The sequence below is a fragment of the Solanum tuberosum genome, unplaced genomic scaffold, assembly GCF_000226075.1.
Source record: "Solanum tuberosum cultivar DM 1-3 516 R44 unplaced genomic scaffold, SolTub_3.0 scf00004, whole genome shotgun sequence".
NCBI classification, from domain to species: Eukaryota; Viridiplantae; Streptophyta; class Magnoliopsida; order Solanales; family Solanaceae; genus Solanum; species Solanum tuberosum.
The window spans coordinates 3311683-3333353 of record NW_006238930.1 but is presented as its reverse complement, the minus strand read 5'-3'; the positions used below and the strand labels follow the sequence as shown (position 1 = coordinate 3333353).

Here is a 21671-nt window from a genome sequence, read left to right as displayed (position 1 = left end):
GGATCGTCAGAAGAAGCTGTTTAAGCATGCAAATACCATCATGATCGTGGTGTGTGTATTCTCACTCTATTCTTAGTACCTTCTTGACTCATCTTTCATAGCTAAAAGATGTGTTAGCATTTAGCAACAAAGTGAATTTCATGCAGGTAGGAGGTCTGTTGGCTGCCCTAGTGCTCATATATTCTGAGTCTATTATTCATATATATGCACCAGGGTAAGACGGTCTAAATCCGATTTATTTATTTGCTATATAACTCGCAAAATAATAGGATTTAATGACCTGGTTTCCTAAACTGTATTTTTGCAATTTTGCTTCATTGATATTTTGAGATCTTAAATGGAATTTTTGTCTCAAAATAGTGTGAAACAACTCACGATGAAGGATGAACTGCCTCTCACAGGCTTTTGATTTCTACTTAGTCTTGACCTCTCTAGTCTCGTTTTCTATATTCAAAGATCTCTAGTGCCTTCTTCCAACATTTGATTCTTAATTTCCCTGCTCATGCCAAGTTGCAGGATCTTTATTTTGCCTTTGCTTCTCACTGAAGGTTGTTCCGCCAGTATTTTTTAAATTAACCTAGACCAGAAAATTCTTTTACTGACATTATTAGAATTTATATGCTTGTGATTTTCTCTTGCTGATTGCACTTCATTGATTCATTTTCAGTCTATGGACCTCAGCTGAAGGCCAGACAACAAGCCGAATAGCTATCCAACAGGTAATGAGTTTATTATTACGCAAAATTCAGCTTGAGTTTCGTCCTACCATTACTTATCTGGCCATGATTGTTTAGTCAATTATTTGTCTATTATCGCAGTTTTCTGTGACCTAAAATTAAATAAGTCCCTTTTGTATGCGTACTTCCTTTACTTTGTATCAACATGCCGATTGGAGCTTGTATTACTATTAGTCTTTGTTTCTGCAGTGGGTACTTTCTCCTTTCAGATTGGAGATCTTTACTATCTTAACTAAATTTCACATATTTTTCAGTTGAAATTAATGACTCCTTGCATAGTTTTAGCTGGCCCTGTTGGGCTTGGATTTGGTTATATGAGGTAAGATAATATTTAATGTTTTTCTATTTGCTTTTCCTCTTATTAGTTGTTCTTTGAGCACCTAAGAAAATATTTATATTTTTTTCACTCCAGTGCAAAAGGAGAAAATGTCTTTCCGGCTATTAGCCCCACCTTGTCTAGCTTGCTCCTGATTGCCAGTGTAAACTTCTAACTTGTCGTAGCCCCAGTATTATATCATTGAAATTAGTTCTTCTATATCTCGTAGTAGATTCTTCTAGACTCTGACATATAAATAGTTTTAATTTGTCATAGTGCCTCATTTACTCCTATAGCGGACAGCTGGATGCCTTTTGTTCTGGTAAAGTACTCTCACAGTTACTTACGTGATGTTACGTGAGAATGATTATAATTTAAGTTTTAGATTTTTTTGAATAGGCGGTATTCTTTTATCTTGCGGAGCTTCACTTGGAGTAGTCATTCAATGGATTATACAGGTCGCCATTGCTCACCTCCGACTCTTTGATACCCAGTTTTATTGTTTAGGGTTAAAAGACAACCTTTCCATGTTTTTCATATACTTGACATTTTATGCTTGAGTTTAGGTTCTATTGCTAAGAGGAACATGGCATGAAGTTATTTCAGAATCATGGACTGACGAATTGAAGAGCGGGGATATTTATGGCGTACACCTCATTGACCTTCCGCTTCGTTTTACATTCATTTCAATCAGTTCATTGCATTGATCACCGTTCCTTTTCTTTTTTCTTAGCTTTTCTCGATTCTGGTACCAGCAATATTCAATTCAGGCTTGGCACAAATAGCATCATTTACTGACCTCTGTTTCGCATCTCATTTTGCTGGTGCAGCTGCAGGTCTTTCATGTAAGTGAAAGTGATTTTCTATGGCAATGTCCATGCACAACTTTTTGACCTTTGTAATGAGAAGAAGGCCCAATAATTCCTCCTTGTTGAGGATATATACAACAACAACTATGCCTAAGTCCTAAATAAGTTGGGGTCGGCTATATGAATCCTCATTTTGTCATTAAAACACATATCATATCATCGTCATAATAAATAAAATAAAAATGAAAGAATAATCACTTTCTAATCTGAACTATTGAGACCAAAAACAAAATTGCAAGTTTTTTCTGAGTATGACATGTTTGAACATTGTCAAGTGGTGATGGTATTATGTAATTAACTGTCAAGTAGTATTATTAGCTTCTCTTTTGTCTGAAAGAATAACTTCCAAAATAGTGGAACAACCTTTTGAATCTTTTATCGATCTATGTGGAAGAATATCAGACTTTAGTGAGTGACAGTGAGACAAGTTTTTTAATGTTCCATGCAGGGCACTGGTTTTTCCATCCTTTTTACTGCATTGGAGCACTGTTATACCCTTTCCCTTTTCCCGTTTTCCTGTTGGTTCTTCTTTGTGGATGCCCTAATTCTCATTTCATTATTGATATTGTCAAAATTTCAGATGCTTTTCTTTTGGTCATGGCACCTTTGGGTTTACTCTCAAGCATTGTTATACTGCCTCTTTTGCCCACATTTTCAGGACTGATAAAGGTGCTCATATTTTGACTTTGTGACGATCAGTAACGCTATGTTGTTACTCTTACATTTGTATTTGTCTTCTAACTCCAGATTGTTGTGGCAGACAGAGTCATGGCCAACCCTAATAGAGAAGATAAACAGAGGTGTCCTGCTTTGCATGGTTAGGGTTTTTATCTTAGAAAACATGTTCATCTTGAATGTTAAGGGATGGATCAAATTCATAGTAATTCCTAGTAATGGTGCCACGTGGATCAACCTATCAATCAAGTACTATTCAATTCTAAACTAGTTGGAGTCAACTGTTTGAATTTTCTATATCCATTCCACTCTATTTGGACCATTTCAATAATGTAGTGTAGATATACAAACTAAATAGTTAGATTTTTCACCAACAAGCGAGTTAACAAGTGTACTTGGTTTCTGATTGTCTGACCGTTTTCCTGTTTTGATGCAGGTGGTTCTCTTGCCGATTATTTCTGTCATGAGTAGCTTAGCTGATCCTATCATCCATGTCTTGTTTGAGCGATATGCATTTGATTCTTCGGCAAGTGCTTTAGTTTCTTCTCTTTACCTTTTCTGTAAGTATTGATAACTTGTCAAATTAGGATGTCTGAATTATAATTTTACACTTCCTGAGTATTCTGGATGAGGCTCTTATAAATAAGAGCACATTTGTACTCGTGAGGGCTGAATCTATAGTTTCTTGACATATATATAAATTTATTTTTTGGTATAGATTCTCTTGGGTCACCATTCTTGATTGTCAGAGAATTGGTAGTTGCAGTGTTTTATGCCTTTGGAGATGGGCTGAGGCCTTTCCTGGTTAGTATTGGAGCCATTGCGCTAAATGCTATCTTGGATTGGTTCTTTGTTCACAGATTACACATTGGAGTGCAAGGATTGGTTAGTTACTTTACCTATTTTCTTGCAGTAAATGTAGTAGATAATATTCATGCTTAAACAAAATCTCATAGCTAATTGTACTTATGAAGGCACTTTCAACATCACTCACAGCTGCCTTGTCTCTCATTACTCTGATCCATCTTCTTCGAAGGAAGGTTGGAGGTAAAACGTAGAAGTATGACTGTCAGTCCAGCAAAGCAGTTTATCTTTTTACTCTGTTAAATGTAATTCTGGTTGTACTTTGCAGGGCTTTTCCTCCTTCATGAATTGATAAGTCCTGGTTTGTTTCTATGCTTCTGTTGTGTCATCTCAAGCTTTGTTTCGTCCTTCAGTTATGAAAATATCTCCAAAATTTTCCTCTCCGAGTTTATGACAAGGTTTGCCCTTTTTGCTTGGACCTGTGATATATGCCATGTGTATAATCATAATTTTGGTTATTCGTTCATATTGTAATCCAGGTTATCTAGGATCCAAGAACTCTACTGCATAGTATCAGCTGCTGCTCTTGGAATTATTGGCTTCTTTGCTCCTCTTGTGTTAGTATTATATTTTTCTAGATATAAGTTGGAGCATAATAATAACTTGAAATGAAAAGAAATGTTAATGCACAGTTCCTTAGTATTTGGTCCTAAACTACTTGTTCTATTCATTTAAGATTGAAGAATTCAAACAATTCAAAATTTTGATGCTCGTTGGAACATCATACCATTTAAATTGGCGTAATTTTCTGAGACAACCTCCCAATACGTTACAATTTTACTGATAGTGTCAAACATTTGAAGATTAACATATTCTGGCAATGCTCGTTGCCGTTGCCTGATTTTGCGGCATTAGCTGATGAGTCCACCACAGTTCCTTGTTTGCTTCTTGTCTTGCCTCTGCTGAAAATGGACACATCTACAACTAGAATTAGACGTTTTGTTAGAATTAATTTGTAGACACTCTTGATTCCTGTTGTTATATACTTTTGCATACATTTATCCCAGACTTGCCTGATCAGATGCATTTGGGATGATAATGGGTTGAATCTCAACAAATAAATACATTAAGGCTAGGTTTTCTCATTGTATCTATCTTGTGTAAGATCCAATAAAAGAATAAAGTATCATATTAATTTAGTACTATAATCTTCAAACAATTAAAATAACTACAATTTCACTACAATAATGCCAATACTAATCTTACTTCTCAAAGATGAGATTCAAAGAATAGACTACTCCAAGAATCTTTTCTAAGCGCCTGGTTCTTTGAAACACAACATCGTCCATTCCTCACTTCAGAAAGAAGCAAAATTGAGCAGAACAACACTCTCTTTTGGGAGCACGGGTTGAAATAATGAGTGAGATCTAGCAACAAGTTTAAACCAATCTCCATAATGAACAGGGACTATAGTAAAATCTTAGACCATATTATGGCCAAGCTTAGCGCCGTTTATAAATACAAGCCTTGAGCTCAGGCCAATTAATCTCTTTGTCTACTGAATTCTGTTTTTCCTGTTGAGAGAGAGAGACACAGACAATCAGCACATATTTCCAAGTCACAGAAGAATCATAAAAATTTATGCATCAAATCAAACCTTTTTCTTTAAGTAGAACAGCACAAACATTTTGTTAGAGAAATCCTGCAGAAACATAGACAAGCTTTAGAAGTTGTAGTAGATTTCATCAACTCATAACGAAAAGAATTGGAATAGACCTTTGACTCAATGGTAAACCCAAGCTCACAAATAGCTTTCAAAAAATTGTTTGGGTCTGCTCCTCCTGTAGTTGGATCAAGCCTGCTTTTAACTTCTGCTATCAAAAGCCACCCCCTGGAAACAACCATCCAACTCAGTTCATAAACTAAACTATCTGATGAAGATATGTATCTTACAACTTAAGCAAGTACTGCATGCCAACCTGGGTTTAAGAACTCTGAGTGCTTCCTGAAGAAAGCTTGGATAATCGGTTCCCATCAATGAAAGGCAAAAGATGGCCACATCAACTGACGAGGCCTCTAGAGGGGTCTGCCAAAAGGGCAGTATTAATTTAGAAAAATGTTCCTAATCATTATGTATTCAATATACTAAACTTAAAGGCAATTCAAACAGCAAGAAACTCTATTAGCAAGACTCCAAGCGAAGCCCATACATTTGACATGTCACAAGCAATGACTGAAGGATCATGTGCAACAAGATCCAAAGACCACACTTTGTTCTTCACACTTCTTGCCAGCCGTGCATCTCCTGAAATAGGTTGGACAATCAATGAGTCACACCACTGCAAAAGTGACCAACACATGAAATTTGTTGCTTCCTGATAATTTGAGACCCATACCACAGCCAAAGTCAGCAACAATTAATGAAGGGCTATGATCCTTTAGCCATTTTGTGATTATATTAACAGGTTTTTCTGGCCAATGTAACATTTGCTCCTGATACCCTGCATGATACTGACGAGCTAAGTATGGTTAAGAACACGAAGATACTACAGGGTGAGGGATACTTAACAAGAACTCAAGAAATACTCCAGGATATTTCATAAATTGCAAAGCAACCTGAAGTTGAATCAGACTCAGAAGTTGCAATCCATACAATTCTAGAAGGGGATATTATAAACCAGTCATCACACAGGGGTAGTTGTTGAAGACAGTAAAAATCTTATTAGGAGTGATTAGTCTGTTGATACGAACATGTGGTCAGGGAGAAAAATGAAGTAATTGCTCTTAGAAGCCATCGTTGATAACAAACTTAGTCTTTCAAACAGTTCCTATGAGGGATTACGTACAACTTGGTCTTCTGAACAGCCCCTCTCAAAATATTAACACCTTCGTTTCTATACAACTTTCATAAGTTCATTAAATATGCCAAACTATGATACTTTCTCTAAACTATTACTATCATAATATGTAAGTCAAATTAACATCTAATGTTCAGTCAAATACCAATAATAAAGTCACTGTAAGAGGCTAAGATTCCTTATTGAACAAAGTAATATTGGATAGAGGGGGTGCAATGATCCTTTGTTTTAACTTCTCATCCTCTTTTTGTTCTCACCGATCAAATGCAAAACCCTTACTACTCATCCAAAGCCACCTCCTTCCATTTTTTGATGAAACGTTATATACATTACGGATCTTATCTAACTTAGTGGTAAGGTTAATACGTATGCAATTGGGCCAGCTCTATCAAGTACTTCATAAGGCCCAACGTTTCGAGAACTAAGTTTCCCTTTCTGACCAAATCTCATAATTTTCTTCCCCGGAGAAACCTTTAAAAATACCATATCACTCACTTGATATTCAATTTCAAGTCTCTTAATATCAGCATAGGACAGTTTATCTATCTGAAGACCTTGTTAATTTTTACTTTGTTTTCAGCTTGTTACACAATTTCAGGACCTAAAAGTTTGTTTTTTCCCACTAAATCTCTTGCAATCAAGTTCAGTCTAAAGCAATCTCAAATCTAAGAAACTTGAGTTATCACGTTCAAGTAGAAGTACAAAAAATATTGGAGAACATGATTCTTACCACATTAAAAAGTTCAGGATTTTCCTTGAAATAATTGAGCGCCTCATCTCCACTGGATTTTAAAAAAATAACAAAAAACAAAGCAATTACGACACACAATTCGGAACATATTATTCAGCAAAAAAATTGCAGCAACTTGGGAAGAAGGTAGACGTACGAGCAAGTGTAGAGTTTTTCATTAAGCATACGGAAGTGTCCTCCTGATAATCTCGCCTTCATCTGCGTTAACTCCACAAGTATCAAAATCTATTTGTACAAATACGAACATATATAAGGAGAAATATAATTAGAACCTTATCGAGAAAAGACAAAGGTTTCTTAGTTTTTGAGATCGCCACATTCGAAACCATAGACTGATTCACGCCGGAGACCTTCGAAGGATCGTCTCCGGCCTGAGTAGTAGACTTCTTATGAACCTTTCCTCTCTTCCGTTTACGACTCCGCTTTGCTTCTTTCATCTCCTCTGAAGTTTCTCTCTTCTGCTTCTACTGCTGTTGCTGTTGCTGTTGCTGTTGAGTTTAGGGATAGTTACTAACGGGCTTTAAGTTTATTTTGGGCCGGTGAATCTATGGCCCAACGCATACACAGTATCTCTTTTAAGTATTTTGGGCCGGTGAATCTATGGCCCAACGCCTACACAGTATCTCTTTTAAGTTTATTTTGGGCCGGTGAATATATGGCCCAACGCCTACACAGTATCTCTTTAGAATTTAGTCAATTCATCAGACTAGTTCCATTTTACACCCAAATTTTCCAATATAGCTTGCTTGGTGTTTCTTCATTCGAAAATTCATCCATGATTAATTTTCCATATAAGTTTGTATATAATTTAACTTTACTAATCACCCATGTGAAAAACTTTACAAATTTATATGTATATATTTTTGAACCAAATATAATCCATCTTTTTAGTCCAATTAAATATTTTTTAAAAAAAATCAATTGAGGTTGTATATATAAAAATGAGACTTTTGTCCTGTTTAATTGATTCATAGATCAGAAAACAAGTGTTTTTTGCCTCATTGTTTGAATGTGTCTTACTATAGTTAGGTTGTTAATTCTGTTGATTCGCTCCTGATATTAAATTGAATAATATTGTTCTCATAACAAATAAATTAAAAGAGTAGAACAATAAAACAAGAGATTAATAAAATCTGAAAACCACATTGAGAGAGATCATCAATGAATACATATAAGCCAAAACAAGTACTTAATATTAAAAAGTACAATTATTTATGTGACAAAAAAGGAGAAAAAGTTTTTTTTTGTTAAAATACACAAGCCAATGCCCATTCTCCAAAGGGAGGTTGCATTTGAGTTAACTTGCATTCATTGCAAACCCAGCCATCATTGCAATCACTATCAACATTGCAACTCTTTCCACAAGTTACTATATCTGTGAGAGAAACTAACTTTTTTTTCATCAACATATTTGGTGCCATCTCTTCAAACCCCATCACTGCATATCAAAATTTTACCCAAGAATATCAAATCATTAGTAGTAGAGAAAATGGTCAAATACCCATCCAATCTATATTTGAATTTTTAACTACACACTTATACCCCACGGGGGTCCTATTACCCCCAAAACTATTTTAAAATGGATTAAATACCCCTTAAAACGTGATAACCAGCCATCTGCCTTGTGGTGAGGCACAAACGCTGACACGTGTGTTTCACCAATTAAACTTTTTTTAAAAAGCTTTCTCTCCTTCTTCTTCATCCTTTCTTCATCAATCTTTTTGCAGCCCTAATTTTTTTTTTGTGAAAGCTTGATTTGGAGAAACTATTAGGGGATACATTGTGGGTTTTCTTTTATTTATTTTTATCTTCCTCACAAGATAAATACTTGAATAACATGCTTTAATTTGAACACTTTTGTTTTGATATTCTAATTGATGATTGATTTAATTTGTCAGAGAAAATTCGATGATGATGGCGGCGGCAAGTTAGGGATGAAAATAGTGGAAGCATACTCTTGACTCTTGAAATAAACCCAGGTTAAGTGGAAATAGTGAAAGAGTACCTAGACTCTTGAAATAAACCCAGATCATTTTTTCTCAAATTTGATCCAAAATCTTTTGGGATGATATAAATATATATAAATATATCTACAGTTTATTTGGGTTGATTGATTTTGTAAGAGTATTACATGAGTTTAAAAATTTGTTTGGAATGAACAATAAAGAATTCGGTAAAAATGGTGGTGGCAACACCTGTTTAGAGGTGGTGAATGATGGAGAGATTTGTTTTATATTGCTATGGAGAAGAAAGAAAATAAATAAGAAAAATAACTAATTAAAAATACATATATTTATTGAAAAAATATATTAAAAATAAAGTTTTAGTAATAGTTTATTATGTTCACTCTCTTTGAGAGAGTGAAATACACTCACATTGCCAACTAAGCATTTAGGGAGATAATTATTACAATTATAAACAGTTCAGGTGGGTGATAGGATTCCCGTAAAGTTAAAGTGTGTAGTTAAAAATTCGGATATAGATTAGGGGGGCTTTTGACCATTTTCTCTTAATAGTATAATATAAACTTGAAAAAATATGATCTCTATGCACCCATTTGACTTGACAGAAAGTTTAAGATTTTCTTTTTTTGTTTTGAAATTTGTAATTTAAAACACTCCTGAAATGTGACAATTCTTTCTTAGACAAACTAAAACAGAAAGTGTGTCACATAAATTGAGATAGAAGTAGTACATAATAAATAACACATATATGTTGCTCATTAATATTTGTTGTACTCTTATTTGATTCTCAAAAGAATGCGCTACTTTCAAAAGATTTGACACTTATTAATTGATATTTTTGAAGAATCCAAACATAACATTAGATATGTTTATCTTGTTAAAATTTGAAAGAGATAAAGAGAAAGATTGATATATATATATATATAGCTAGTCACATACCAGAAGTTGCTAGGAGGAGAATGGTGAAAGAGAAGCAAACATATTTTAGCAATTCTTGTCCACTAGCCATACTAACACAACTTTAATTTGGATTACTAGAGAATGGAAGAGGGTATTTATAGTTATTTTAGCAAGACTCATATATTTTAGTACTAATTAATTTGAAGTTTTTGGGACAACTTGTTTCAATTTTTTAACAATTTAGCTCCCTATTATCAGGATTCATGAACATGTCACTGAAATTGATGATCATGCCACTAGTAGGTCATTACATCAGGTCAATATTTAAATAAATAATTATTATTTTTTTAAAAAAATTAATGTCAAGACCTTTTATTTTCTAGTTGGTTAGTTTTTTGGGATCTCACTTGATAAATTTTTTCCACAATATATAAGAACTAAGAAGATATAATATAATTTCATTTCTTGACTTTTACCAACAATTAGAGTGTGATTAGAAGCCATTCTTTTTAACGTATTCCCCATAATTGATAAGTAATCGTGATTACTCTTTTAATTATTCTCATTTCTTGAATTTAGGAGCAATTGACCATGATTATTACAAGTTATTCTTATTTAATTATTTCTCATTCAGAAGGAATCCTGATTCAATTTCTTAATCTCATTTCTCGACTTTGTAGAGCAGTTGACTTGCTAGGTCTTTTTTCTTTAACCAAAAAAATTATGACTTGTTAAGCCTTTTTTCTTTAATCAAAAAAATAATGACTTGTTATTAATCAACTACTGTCTACCGTGTATTCTTTTGGAGGCAAAATTCGATTAAATTTGTACTTATTTTATATTTAAGTAACTGAAAATTAAAAAATACTTACCAGGCTAAATGTAATTTGATTGAACGGTTTATCTCCTGGGACTTATGAGATCACCGGAAATTGTGTTGAAGGTCGTCGGAGTATGTAGAACAACCAATTTTCTCACTCAATTGCATTCTTTAACTATCAGAACTTACGACACTCACTTGGCTGCAAAAATAACCGAGTTATATTTCGAGTTGTTACCTCTTCAAACTGCGCGTAAGCTGTTTGATGAAATTCCTCACCCAAATCTATACACCTGCAATCGCATTCTGCAACGCTTCTGTGGAAAGAACCGATATGAGGAAGTATCATCTCTGTTTACGTCTATGTTTTCATTCGAAAAGGTTGATCATTTTACTCTACTCTTTGCATTAAAGGCGTGTTCTGCATTAAAAGCAACAAATTTTGGCAAAACAATTCATGGGTTGGGGAAGAAATATGGTATGATTCATTCAAACATGTTTCTTGGATCAGGCCTCATTGACATGTACTCGAAATGTGGAAATATGGACGATGCTTTTCGCGCCTTTGAGGAATATTCAAAACCGGATATTGTTTTATGGACTACTCTGGTTACTGGATATGAGAAGAACTTTAAGCCTGATGTAGCACTAGCTGTTTTTACTGGAATGGCGATGGCGCATTGCATTAGTTCAGACCCAATAACTCTTGTTACTGTTGTCTCTGCTTGTACTCAGTTGTTGAATTTGAAAGCTGGAAAAAGTGTTCATGCACACGTGTTTCGAATGGGTTATGAAGGTTCCCTCTCTTTATCAAACGCTCTGCTGAACTTATATGCGAAATCTGGGTCCATGTTTTATGCAGGAAATTGGTTTAGGGTGATGGAGGAGAAAGATGTAATCTCATGGAGTTGTATTATCTCCTGTTGTGCTCATAATGATGCTACTGATAGAGCTATAAGTCTATTTGATGAGATGATTTATAAAGGAATTGAACCCAACTCCGTAAGTGTAATCAGTGCTTTGCAAGCGTGTGAATCTTGTTGTAATTTAGACAAAGGCAGGCAAATACATGAATTAGCTTTTCATAAAAGTCTTGAACTTGATAAATTGGTCTCCACTGCTTTGATTGATATGTACATGAGCTGTTGTTCACCTCAGGAAGCGATTATCGTATTTGACAGGATGCCCAGCAAAGATCCTGTTTCTTGGTTTGCTCTGTTATGTGGTTGTGTTAAAAATGGAATGGCCAACAAGTCTATGCAAATATTTTGTGACATGATGGCCAGCGATATCCAACCTGATGCTACTGTGATGGTTAAAATTCTTGGAGCTTGTTCTGAGTTGGGGGTTCTTCAATTGACTTCTTGTCTTCATAGTTATGTAATTAGAGGTGGGTTCATCAGCAATTCGTTCATCGGAGCTTCAGTTATTGACTGTTACGCAAAATGTGGTAGCTTGGATGAGGCTATCAAGGTTTTTGAGAGATCAACAGATAAAGATGTTGTTATCTGGAGCTCCATGTTTGCAGGCTACGGAATTCATGGGCAAGCTAGGGAATCAATTAAGTTATTTCATCGTATGGTTACAGATTCCACGGTATGTCCTAACAAAGTTACCTTCCTTTCAATATTAGCAGCTTGTAGTCATGCAGGTTTTGTTGAGGAAGGGATTGAATTCTTCAACATAATGTTAAATGAGTACCAACTGATGCCAGAATCAAAGCATTATGCAATCATTGTTGATCTACTTGGACGAATCGGAGAATTGGACAAGGCTATGTGCCTCATTAACCAAATGCAGTCACGGGTTGGAGCACACGTATGGGGGGCCTTGCTTGGTGCTTGCAGGATTCATCAGAATGCAGAGATTGGAGAAGTCGCTGCCAGGAATGTTCTCCAGTTAGATCCAGATCATGCTGGATATTACATCCTGTTATCAAATGTGTATGCTGTTGATGGGAAGTGGGATGATGCAGCTGAACTTAGAGGTTCAATTAAAGAGAGAGAATTGAAAAAGATAACTGGCCAAAGTGTTGTTAGACTTTAGGAATGAGGCTCACGTCGTTTTACACAACGGTGGATATCACAGGGACGTAAGAGCATATCTATGGTCCTAATTCAAACATTCTGCTGCATATAGTTCTGAAGTTTGATACATAAAGACATCTGTGATTTGAACTCAAAACCTCAACTGTTAAGAGGACGAAATCTATGTCAAACATTTCTTAGGTTGCATCGATGAAGTAAAGACACCAAATATATCGCTACTGCTTGATAGCTCTGACTTTTTTCCATGGTGGTCAAAGGGAGCAGGCTGAAAAGACAATTATATCACCCGGTTTCACAAGAAGAAAAAAGCAAAAACTGCCCAAAACACATCACATAAAATCACCGTTGACTCCAAAGCAAGAGAAGTAAAAACTATCATTCTACATGTAGCAATCAGTTGGCACTTCATATTTATCAGCCCCTCTAGTTCTTACTGGGAACGAGCAAAGGAGCTCATCTCCATAGTCGAATTACAAATCGCATTTAATTCTCTCAATATACCAAATATGTATGCATTTTCAGTGTCCGAGATTATCTCGAACATTATTACCTTTCTACAAAACCTAGATACCCGAAAACTCTTGAGCACAAAGTTTGTCCTGAGTTAACATGCTTCACCGTGACTTCTTGTAAAAGCCATAAGCCACAGCGACAACTGCCACTGCTCCAACCACACCTACAGCTGCGAGTATTTCACGCTGCTCCCATTTGCCGAACCAGTTTGAAACTGTTCCCTGCCCTTTCTTGTTCTCTTTCTGCTCAGCACTTGCATCTCTACAACAAGAAACTCCCGCAGCACCTTGGCAACAGCTGAAACTAGTTACACTACTCTCCTGACTTCCATTTTCAAGAGGCTTCTTTTCTTCATTGGTTACTTCAGGAACCTTCTGTTCATCCACTTTATCAGTTACCTTCTCATATTGTCCCATTTGGCCCCTACAGTAGATCAGAGTAGAGTTGTATCACATCTGTGATAACAGCAATTTAAAAAATAAAAGCAACATATCAATTTTCGCAGCAGTGCTGAAGACGTTTCCTCCATCCGTAAAATTTTAGAGGTCAAAGAAGCATATGATGTAGGCCAACCAAACCATCAAATCTAGCAAATAGTGACCCCATTGAGGCAATTAATCCTAATAAAGGGGTATGGCTTCCCCCAAGCAGTCCTCATAGAAACTAATCCAACCATTATGGAGACAGATCCAGATATAGCCTCAATCAAGGACTAGTTGACTGTTTAAACATAATGAATTCTTACTAAGAGACAAATAATTAAGAATTAACAAGTTTCCCTCCTGATCAAATAAAGATGATGAGATGCGGAGAAAGGAATAAACTCCGAGTTTCTGAAATTTAGTGGCCCATTATATGAGATATATAATATAATACTTTCAACATACAACATCCATTTGACCCTTCGGGGTGGCCCAGTGATTTGGGCTTGGGACTTCCATGTTGGAGGTCTCAAGTTTGAAACCCCTTGCCAGCGAAAGCAAGGGGTTTGCCTTTTGGAGAGCTCGTCGCACCGGGCTTGCCTAGTGCGGGTTACCTCTCCTATGTGATTTGCGAGCTATTGCATAGGAGCGGGGTTTTTACCTTGTGCGCACCCAAAGGATAGTGGCTACGGGTTTCCCTTGTCATCAAAAAAAAAAAAACATACAACATCCATTTGATTTTTTATAAGGTAAATAATTTTATTAGTAATGGAAAAATCTCCCCACACAATTTCCAACCGATAACACTCTTAACCCAAGAATATGTTCTTTCTGCAATGGGAGCGGGATCACCTTGCCACTAGACCAAATAGTATGGAAAGAAATCAAACTTTGCCATGCTATGAGATAATCAGATAGCAAAAGTAAAGGAGATTTTTTTAAACAACAGACCAACCAACTCTCTACCTGTCTTAAAATCGATGCTAAGCATAGGCACCCAACACCAACCAAATAACTAGGGACAAACAAACACAGATCCAGATAACAAGGGATCCATCATCTTCTGATACCTCCATTATGCACTCACTGTTAACAAGCATTTCTTCATCCTAATTTTATAAGAGACAACCTTTTGTTACTTAATTAGTAGTAAGAGGAGTAAGTGAGTGATAATAAATTAAATAAGTATAACATTGTTCCCATCCTAAACCTGTAAGGAAAAGAAAGCAACGGTTGCTCCCTCAAAATGAAAGGATAGACAAAAATGGCATAGGAATAAGCACAATTGCAGTTAAAGTGTATGTTGAGCACAATCTCATAGTTGAAGAGTAATATATACATCTACCTAGAATTAAAACCATGGAAAACATCAAGATACTTCCTCATGATTAAGCCGTGCCATGAAGCAAAACAGCACTGAAGCATGCAAAAGAAAAACAAAGGAGAGGACAACCAATACAAACCTCCAAAGTCGTTCAATGACTTTTCCCTCTCCAATATGCTCATCAAGCAAAGCAGGTACATCACTTGGCGTAACATAGCCATACCTGCATTACCACAACATAGAGCACATTTAACATGTATGTAATGGACAGTCTAAGGCAAAGTTTCTTTATTGATCTTTGATATGCTGCTTGGAATGTGTGTTTTTCTTTGCAAAATCATTTTCTAGGTAGGCTTAAATTGTTCAACATCTTCTCACAACGAAAATGTTTTGCACTGAATGGAGAAAATGACCATTCCTTTAATGTATCACAACTCTTACTTTATTGCACTTGCTTCAACCAATATGTAACTAATGGAGTCAATATTTAGCACTCGAAAATATCACCCACCCACATGACCCATCTCCCACCTTCCATCTCCTTTATCAGTATATAATAGTTTGCAAGGTAAGAGATTTTAAAAATAAATTTATCTTCATGAAAATAACATTTTCAATCATGCTACCGTTGTTAGATTACAAATTGATCTATGGTGAGATTCCAGGTCTTCCTTTGAAAAATATGACTTACCAGTGGCCAACAATACCTCCATCCTTTCCTGAGCTGAAGATTATAACATTACCAGCATACTTGTGGCCACCAATATGAGAACAAGCTGCCACACGAACTTTGTCTTTCAAGCCCTTGGACTCAATGAGCTTGCTAAATTCCTCAATTAGAATAGGTCCGCAAACACCACATCTTCGATCACGAAGATTGTGGGCACAGATAAACACATAAGAACCACTCAGCGACTCCTGCAATCCAGAGCTCCAAGGATTGCCATTGACAAGCACATCATCAACAAATGCATCCACATCTGACTCCTTCAAATCCCTTCATCATAAAAACAAGGCTTCAATGCAAACCATGAGACTCAACAGATCCGGACGAATCCGACAATGCATACACGTTTAGATCGACATTTTGAAGCTACCAAAGAGAAAGCATGTAAACTAAAAAGCAACTTCAGTGTGGTATCTACAAACCGTTTTCTTCTAAAATATCAGAAAGCTTGGATCCAGCTAATAGAATCAAGTCAAATTCATGGATCTTATTTGTCATTTTCTTGTTTAAAATTGAGTTATTTTGTCAGCCGTGCCCAATGCATGGAATATCAGCTTTGTGCCGCTCAATGCCAAATTTTATTTTAGAATAAATGAATAAACAAATAAACTACCTGTATTTGATCATTTCAGGAAAAATCAGAATATCACCTTCTGATACTTCCATGTCATCACGTACTTCGCATATTGTCAAAAGAGTCTACAGCAAACAATCACCGGGGAAAAATCAATCAATATCAACCAATCAACTAAACCTCAATATTAAATCAGTTGGATTCACTCCAGAAATAATTACAAAAGCAGAAAATTATTCCAGTGACAACATATTACCTTTAATTCGTTCTAGACATTAGCACATAAAGACGCAGTAATCACAACAATGAAGTTTCTCCTAGCATTTATTGACAAAAACAATCAGTTATAGAAAACCTAACCTTGATTTTGATATCATCTTTGCGAGCTTTAAGAGCAGCAGAGAATGACTTGGGAAGCAGATCGGAGTCAGAAGCTTCAAGGCGAGCAGGCCAAGTCTCGTGAGACTTGTAACAGAGGAACAGATGACGATCATAGGAGGTCGCAGTGCCTGCAAGTTTACTCTGATACATCTCCGAACGCTGAAACCCAAACTTGACATCCTCGTTGGCGTTGCCGGCGTCGGCAGTAGCGTCGGTGGAGAAGTTCTCCGGTGTTCCGGCCATGGCGTTAACTAGGGATCGCGCAGATAAGCGAGTGAAGGGTTTTGGAGAGAAGTGCAAGCAAAATGTGATTGAGGAGGAGAGAGGATTTAAAGGCATGGGAAGCCTAACAAGGCACACCCGCCACTGATTTGGAAGAAATGATATTTTGACCACGACCAATTTTCCAGCAAAATAACAGGAAAAAAAATTAAATACTATATTTACTCCAAATCACCCATCAATTAAATAGTACTGTACTATATGTTTTCAAATATAAATATGAAAATCAATTAAATTTACTTGATGGTATAAAAGAAATACACTATGATCCCAGATAAGTTATTCAATTTATTTTCATCTTTCTTATGTGACATTTGAAGAAAATTAATGGGATTGGTGAAGAACGACTCCATTTCTAAATACAAAGTATGTGAGAATATTGACTTGTCGTTAAGGAATTTCCAAGTTGAAAATTCATCAAAATTGTTTTCACGTTGAAAAATCACTTTTTAGTAATTTGTTTATGAAAATGGTCCAACTGTAAACTTTGGGGGACCAAAGGTGCCAAATTCATTTGCTTTAATAAACTTTCTTTGAGTTATGTTTGACCAAAATCTATGTATACATTTTCTTTAATTAATCCAAAAACCATATAGTCAATCCCAACTTGTTACGCATTTGCAGTTCCATCTAATACTCCCAATCGCCATCAACTTTTTAAATGACTGGATTATGGCACATCAACTTTTGATTCTTCAATTGAAAATTTTAAAACATCACATCCAGCAATACCTAGCTTTATAGCCACATCAAGGCCTTCTTCATTAATATCAACAACATACTTATACAAGGAAAAATGGCCTTCAACATCTAATTCCTATGCATCTTGCATTTCAACAGAGTATGCACTTTACATTAGCATAAAGGAACACAAAAACAGTGTTTTCCTAAACGTTGAGCTCTTCGTATAAGGGCAGTGAGGGCATTGCTGCCAAGGAAAAGAATTCCTCAGAAGAAATCAATCTCAAAATAATTACCTGAAGGCTTCACATCAACTCCGGGGGTCTTTCCTGCTGGCGGTGTACGGGGCATATTATATGTCATGGAGGACGGCTTTGGTACATCTGGAGGACTGGTACATCTTATAAGTGCCCAGTTCACATTCTGAAAGAAAGGATGTTGTTTTATTTCAGTAGCCCCTCGCCTATATGCAAGGCGATGTTGTGGCTCCTTCACAAGTAGGCCTCTTATCAAGTCCCTTGCTGCAAAACTAACACTAGGTGTTTCAGGAAATTTCAAGGGCTGACCGACAACGTTAAACAACGTTGCCCTGTTGCCTGCTCCCTTGAAAGGAGTTTGTCCAAACAAGAGTTCATAGAGAAAGATCCCAAATGTCCACCAATCTACAGCACTGCCGTGTCCTTCACCTTTTATAATTTCTGGAGCTAGGTACTCATGTGTCCCCACAAAAGACATTGATCGAGCACTCGTTGGTTCAGCAAGGAGTTCTGGAAGAGGGCGGTTCACTTGGTTATATGTTTCAGTTTTTTGTTTGGACTTCTTTTCTTTCTTGGTCTTGCTTAGGAAACGTGGTGTAAAACATGAAGGTTGGATACATGCAGGCTGTATGACACAAGATGGCTCAATACAAGCAGGCTGGACACAGTATGATGAGCTCTTGGACTCTAAGCTTGAATTTGAGGATCTAACTAGAGTCGGGCTCACGGCACACCTCAAAGAGAGGTCAAAATCAGAAAGCATTATATGGCCATCTTCTCGAACCAGAACATTCTCTGGTTTAAGGTCTCTGTAAATGATTCCAAGCATATGCAAATACTCTAGAGCAAGAAGGACTTCAGCCACATAAAACCTATACTCCAAAAAAAAAAAAAAATTAACAGTAAAAATCGTAACAAAACTCAATCATAAGTCATAACTACGTAATTCCAACCTATACTATCATTGATTACAGTAGATGTAATGTCTCAAGTCTATCCGAATGAACTTATCTTTGGTTAATAAGAAAAAAACTACTCAGTTATATTCAACTCCATTGGCCTCAGCAAACAAAATTTTAGAACATTACACCAGTCAGTTTCTTTTTTAAGCCAAATGACAGTGAAGAATATGAACATGCAACTGGAAAAACAATATTTGCTACTGGACTGCACACAGCAAGAAAGGTCTGAACTCAATGTTGAGAAAAATTACAAATGACTAGGAAAATAATCAACATGTTCAAGTAAAGAGATATCAAGGCAAACATACAGATATGGATCTAATAAACAACAAGACAAAAAAAAGTCAACAGCTATAAGCACAGTGCAGTGTATCTCACTCATCATGGTTTGAACGCAAGGCCTATAAAGGTGAGACAATTAGCAGAAGACATATATGCACAGGATCTTCCTTACATTATAAATTAAAGCCATTCCCACTTCAACAGACCTTTAAGACACTTAAAGCATAACGATGATGGTAACAGATTGGTTTATACAGGAAGCAATATGAAAAGTTCTTTAATCATTAAGATTGCAGCAATAGTTGGATATCTTGAACACAAAGCAAAGAGGTGAATAAGATATGCGGACAAACACTAACCTGGCAGCATGCTCCGGGAAAAATTTTCCTGGCTGCTTTTGCCTAAGTGCATGCAAATCTCCACCAGGGCAGAATTCCATCACCAAGCAGGAAAATTTGTCTGTTTCAAAGTGTGAATACAGTGTTGGTAGAAAGGGATGATCCAGAGACTGCAGTATCTCTCTTTCCGTTTGAGCTCTCACAAGTTTCTTGCGACTTTCTAGAGCTGCCTTGTCCATCACTTTCATGGCAAAGAAACATCTTGTGCCAATCAACTCTGCTAGAAAAACACTTCCTATATCACCACATCCCAATCTCTTCAACAGTCTAAAGTGGTTAAAACCCAATGTTCCCTCACGGGCTCTAATAACTTGAATTGCATCCCACCTTGTATCATTTGCCTTATGCGGTTTATATACTGTTGTGCTATTGAAACTACTAGAGCTGCTTTCATCACTAACATCACTACCTGTGCTGCCTCTGTAGAAGCTTGTTTTTCTGCTCTCAACAAGATCACAAGAGTTACTAACATCACCACTTTCACCAGACTTGTCCACAGTGCTGCTAGCACATTCACTGACTTCTGTGTTGGAAAAACTTTGTTTGGCTTCTGTGTACTGTGTAGCAGAATAAAAACTGTTTTGAGGACTAGGACAATAGGTGATTCCTGACTCAGATGGCAATCCTTTGGCAGCAGCAGCATTCAAATCATCGTTTGAAGTACTATTCTTCGAAACATAGTGTAAATCCTTGATAGATGATTCAGTTTCCAAAGCCAAAACCTGCTCTCCTGAACAACCTTCTGCTAATTGATTTACAGTATCTTCATTTGCTTCAAAATGCTTTGAACCAGTCACTGATCCGGTTTGAGTATGAGCTGTGTTGGAACCAAGGTCCATTGCTATTGGATATGAGATAGATGACTCTTTGTTTTCGGATTGTTTCATCAAAGGAGGATGACTTATCTTGGAGGCCAAAGATGTATTGCACTCGACCGCAGCGAATGAATTGTGAACATTTGGCAAGGAACTGATTCCATCAACAAGAGACTCCATTGTATTCTTTGGTGTAAACACTGCCATTACACAATTAAAAGTGAAGAAAAATTAGCTACTTAACAGTTTGATCATGAATACTTTTTTACTTTTTTCCGGAGTTGAATTCTGGAAACATAAAATTCTGAAAAAATCCGGAATTCAACTTCATCCAGGAATTTGAAAAATACCAAAAAAGTTATTCACTCCAAATTAGTCACAAAATTCAAAAACAAGTCCAACTTGTATTCACGGTCATATATAACTCCAATTTCCATTTTGAAAACAAAACTAAGTACTTTTTTCAAATTTCACAATTTTCAACTAAAGTTTGAATAATTTTTTACATGAATTGATTCCATCATCTCATAATGCAGCATTGATTACAAAACTTTACATAGAATAACAGTAAAGTCACAGAACTAATCAGAATAAAATGATCATACAATTCCTCCAAAGGATCAACAGAAAGTTGTATATCCACAAATAAATCAAAAAAAAAAGTGAACAGAGAGAGTAATAGGTTGTTGAAATCACCTGATAATCAAATGGAGAAAAACGAATGATGTGCCATGATTATTGAGACCCTTTCCGCTTATAAAGGGAAACAGCTTTGCACCTTTTTTCTTTCTGGGTCCTCTCCCCTTTTCAGATCCGATCGTAACAATAAAAAGAGTCTAATAGATGTGAGTGACTGAGTAATCTAATTATTTCGAATAAAGGATAGAGAAACAGAGTAAATGAATCAATCAAACAAAACTCACAACAAACAAAGCAAAAAGGCAAATGAAAAGCTTAGTGAAGAAATTGATACATCAGATTTCTCTCTCTCTCTCTTTCTATATTTTACTCTGTTTTCTCCTTCATCTTCACCTTTTCGTAAACGCTTATATTGTAATCCTATACGATGCTTCTTTTCTTCGGTAAACTACCAAAACAAAAAACAAATATTTTTCCGTTTCAAATTATTTGTCTTATTTACTATATACATCGTAAAAGGGATCTTAATTTTTTTTACTAATAATTACTTACTTTTAATCATTGACTATTATTACTTATAGTATTAATATTTTTATGCAATTTTTTAAATAGATAGAAAAAATAGAAGATTTCATTCCAATTTGACAATTCACTCTAAATACAAGTTAATTT

General features: G+C 35.9%; 5 protein-coding genes across 5 annotated transcripts; 2 read left to right on the top strand and 3 right to left on the bottom strand.

The window, feature by feature from the left end:
• Positions 1–672: 672 nt before the first annotated feature.
• Positions 673–4495, top strand: LOC102581467 (putative lipid II flippase MurJ). The gene is made up of 14 exons (XM_015307483.1): positions 673–719; positions 992–1056; positions 1150–1216; positions 1330–1375; positions 1453–1511; positions 1620–1700; positions 1787–1898; positions 2503–2591; positions 2683–2739; positions 3034–3157; positions 3316–3482; positions 3572–3644; positions 3730–3859; positions 3941–4495. The coding sequence occupies exons 2-14, from the start codon at positions 1001–1003 to the stop codon at positions 4071–4073; spliced, it is 1194 nt and encodes a 397-aa protein (XP_015162969.1). The 5' UTR covers positions 673–719; positions 992–1000; the 3' UTR covers positions 4074–4495.
• A 77-nt stretch (positions 4496–4572) lies between these two features.
• Positions 4573–7486, bottom strand: LOC102581230 (ribosomal RNA-processing protein 8). The gene is made up of 9 exons (XM_006338560.2): positions 7283–7486; positions 7147–7208; positions 6990–7041; positions 5798–5912; positions 5612–5706; positions 5381–5487; positions 5178–5292; positions 5059–5103; positions 4573–4975 (listed from the first exon to the last, which is right to left on the bottom strand). Exons 1-9 carry the CDS (start codon positions 7445–7447, stop codon positions 4904–4906), a joined length of 828 nt encoding a protein of 275 aa, XP_006338622.1. The 5' UTR covers positions 7448–7486; the 3' UTR covers positions 4573–4903.
• A 2993-nt stretch (positions 7487–10479) lies between these two features.
• Positions 10480–13322, top strand: LOC102580544 (putative pentatricopeptide repeat-containing protein At3g01580). Its single transcript, XM_006338558.2, has one exon. It carries the CDS (start codon positions 10791–10793, stop codon positions 12738–12740), a length of 1950 nt encoding a protein of 649 aa, XP_006338620.1. The 5' UTR covers positions 10480–10790; the 3' UTR covers positions 12741–13322.
• Positions 13049–17067, bottom strand: LOC102577737 (uncharacterized). Its single transcript, XM_006338559.2, has 5 exons — positions 16663–17067; positions 16342–16427; positions 15693–15998; positions 15141–15224; positions 13049–13678 (listed from the first exon to the last, which is right to left on the bottom strand). The coding sequence occupies exons 1-5, from the start codon at positions 17020–17022 to the stop codon at positions 13357–13359; spliced, it is 1158 nt and encodes a 385-aa protein (XP_006338621.1). The 5' UTR covers positions 17023–17067; the 3' UTR covers positions 13049–13356.
• Positions 17068–17702: 635 nt separating this feature from the next.
• Positions 17703–21431, bottom strand: LOC102580221 (serine/threonine-protein kinase D6PK). The gene is made up of 3 exons (XM_015307480.1): positions 21057–21431; positions 19507–20558; positions 17703–18775 (listed from the first exon to the last, which is right to left on the bottom strand). The coding sequence occupies exons 2-3, from the start codon at positions 20538–20540 to the stop codon at positions 17914–17916; spliced, it is 1896 nt and encodes a 631-aa protein (XP_015162966.1). The 5' UTR covers positions 20541–20558; positions 21057–21431; the 3' UTR covers positions 17703–17913.
• Positions 21432–21671: the final 240 nt, after the last annotated feature.

Excerpts from the sequence above, each read along its gene's own strand:
- LOC102581467 (XM_015307483.1), top strand. The coding sequence starts at position 1,001 with ATGACTCCTTGCATAGTTTTAGCTGGCCCTGTTGGGCTTGGATTTGGT. Across the intron at positions 1,512-1,619 it reads TCATTCAATGGATTATACAG|GTTCTATTGCTAAGAGGAAC; the intron begins GTCGCCATTGCT and ends GCTTGAGTTTAG. Across the intron at positions 1,899-2,502 it reads TGCAGCTGCAGGTCTTTCAT|ATGCTTTTCTTTTGGTCATG; the intron begins GTAAGTGAAAGT and ends TCAAAATTTCAG.
- LOC102581230 (XM_006338560.2), bottom strand. The coding sequence starts at position 7,447 with ATGAAAGAAGCAAAGCGGAGTCGTAAACGGAAGAGAGGAAAGGTTCAT. Across the intron at positions 7,042-7,146 it reads GAAAAACTCTACACTTGCTC|TGGAGATGAGGCGCTCAATT; the intron begins GTACGTCTACCT and ends TTTAAAATCCAG. Across the intron at positions 5,293-5,380 it reads CTCAGAGTTCTTAAACCCAG|GGGGTGGCTTTTGATAGCAG; the intron begins GTTGGCATGCAG and ends GGTTGTTTCCAG.
- LOC102580544 (XM_006338558.2), top strand. The coding sequence starts at position 10,791 with ATGAGATCACCGGAAATTGTGTTGAAGGTCGTCGGAGTATGTAGAACA.
- LOC102577737 (XM_006338559.2), bottom strand. The coding sequence starts at position 17,022 with ATGCCTTTAAATCCTCTCTCCTCCTCAATCACATTTTGCTTGCACTTC. Across the intron at positions 15,225-15,692 it reads GGAGGTATTGTTGGCCACTG|GTATGGCTATGTTACGCCAA; the intron begins GTAAGTCATATT and ends GTGGTAATGCAG. Across the intron at positions 13,679-15,140 it reads GTCATTGAACGACTTTGGAG|GGGCCAAATGGGACAATATG; the intron begins GTTTGTATTGGT and ends GATCTACTGTAG.
- LOC102580221 (XM_015307480.1), bottom strand. The coding sequence starts at position 20,540 with ATGGAGTCTCTTGTTGATGGAATCAGTTCCTTGCCAAATGTTCACAAT. Across the intron at positions 18,776-19,506 it reads TTCCCGGAGCATGCTGCCAG|GTTTTATGTGGCTGAAGTCC; the intron begins GTTAGTGTTTGT and ends TTTGGAGTATAG.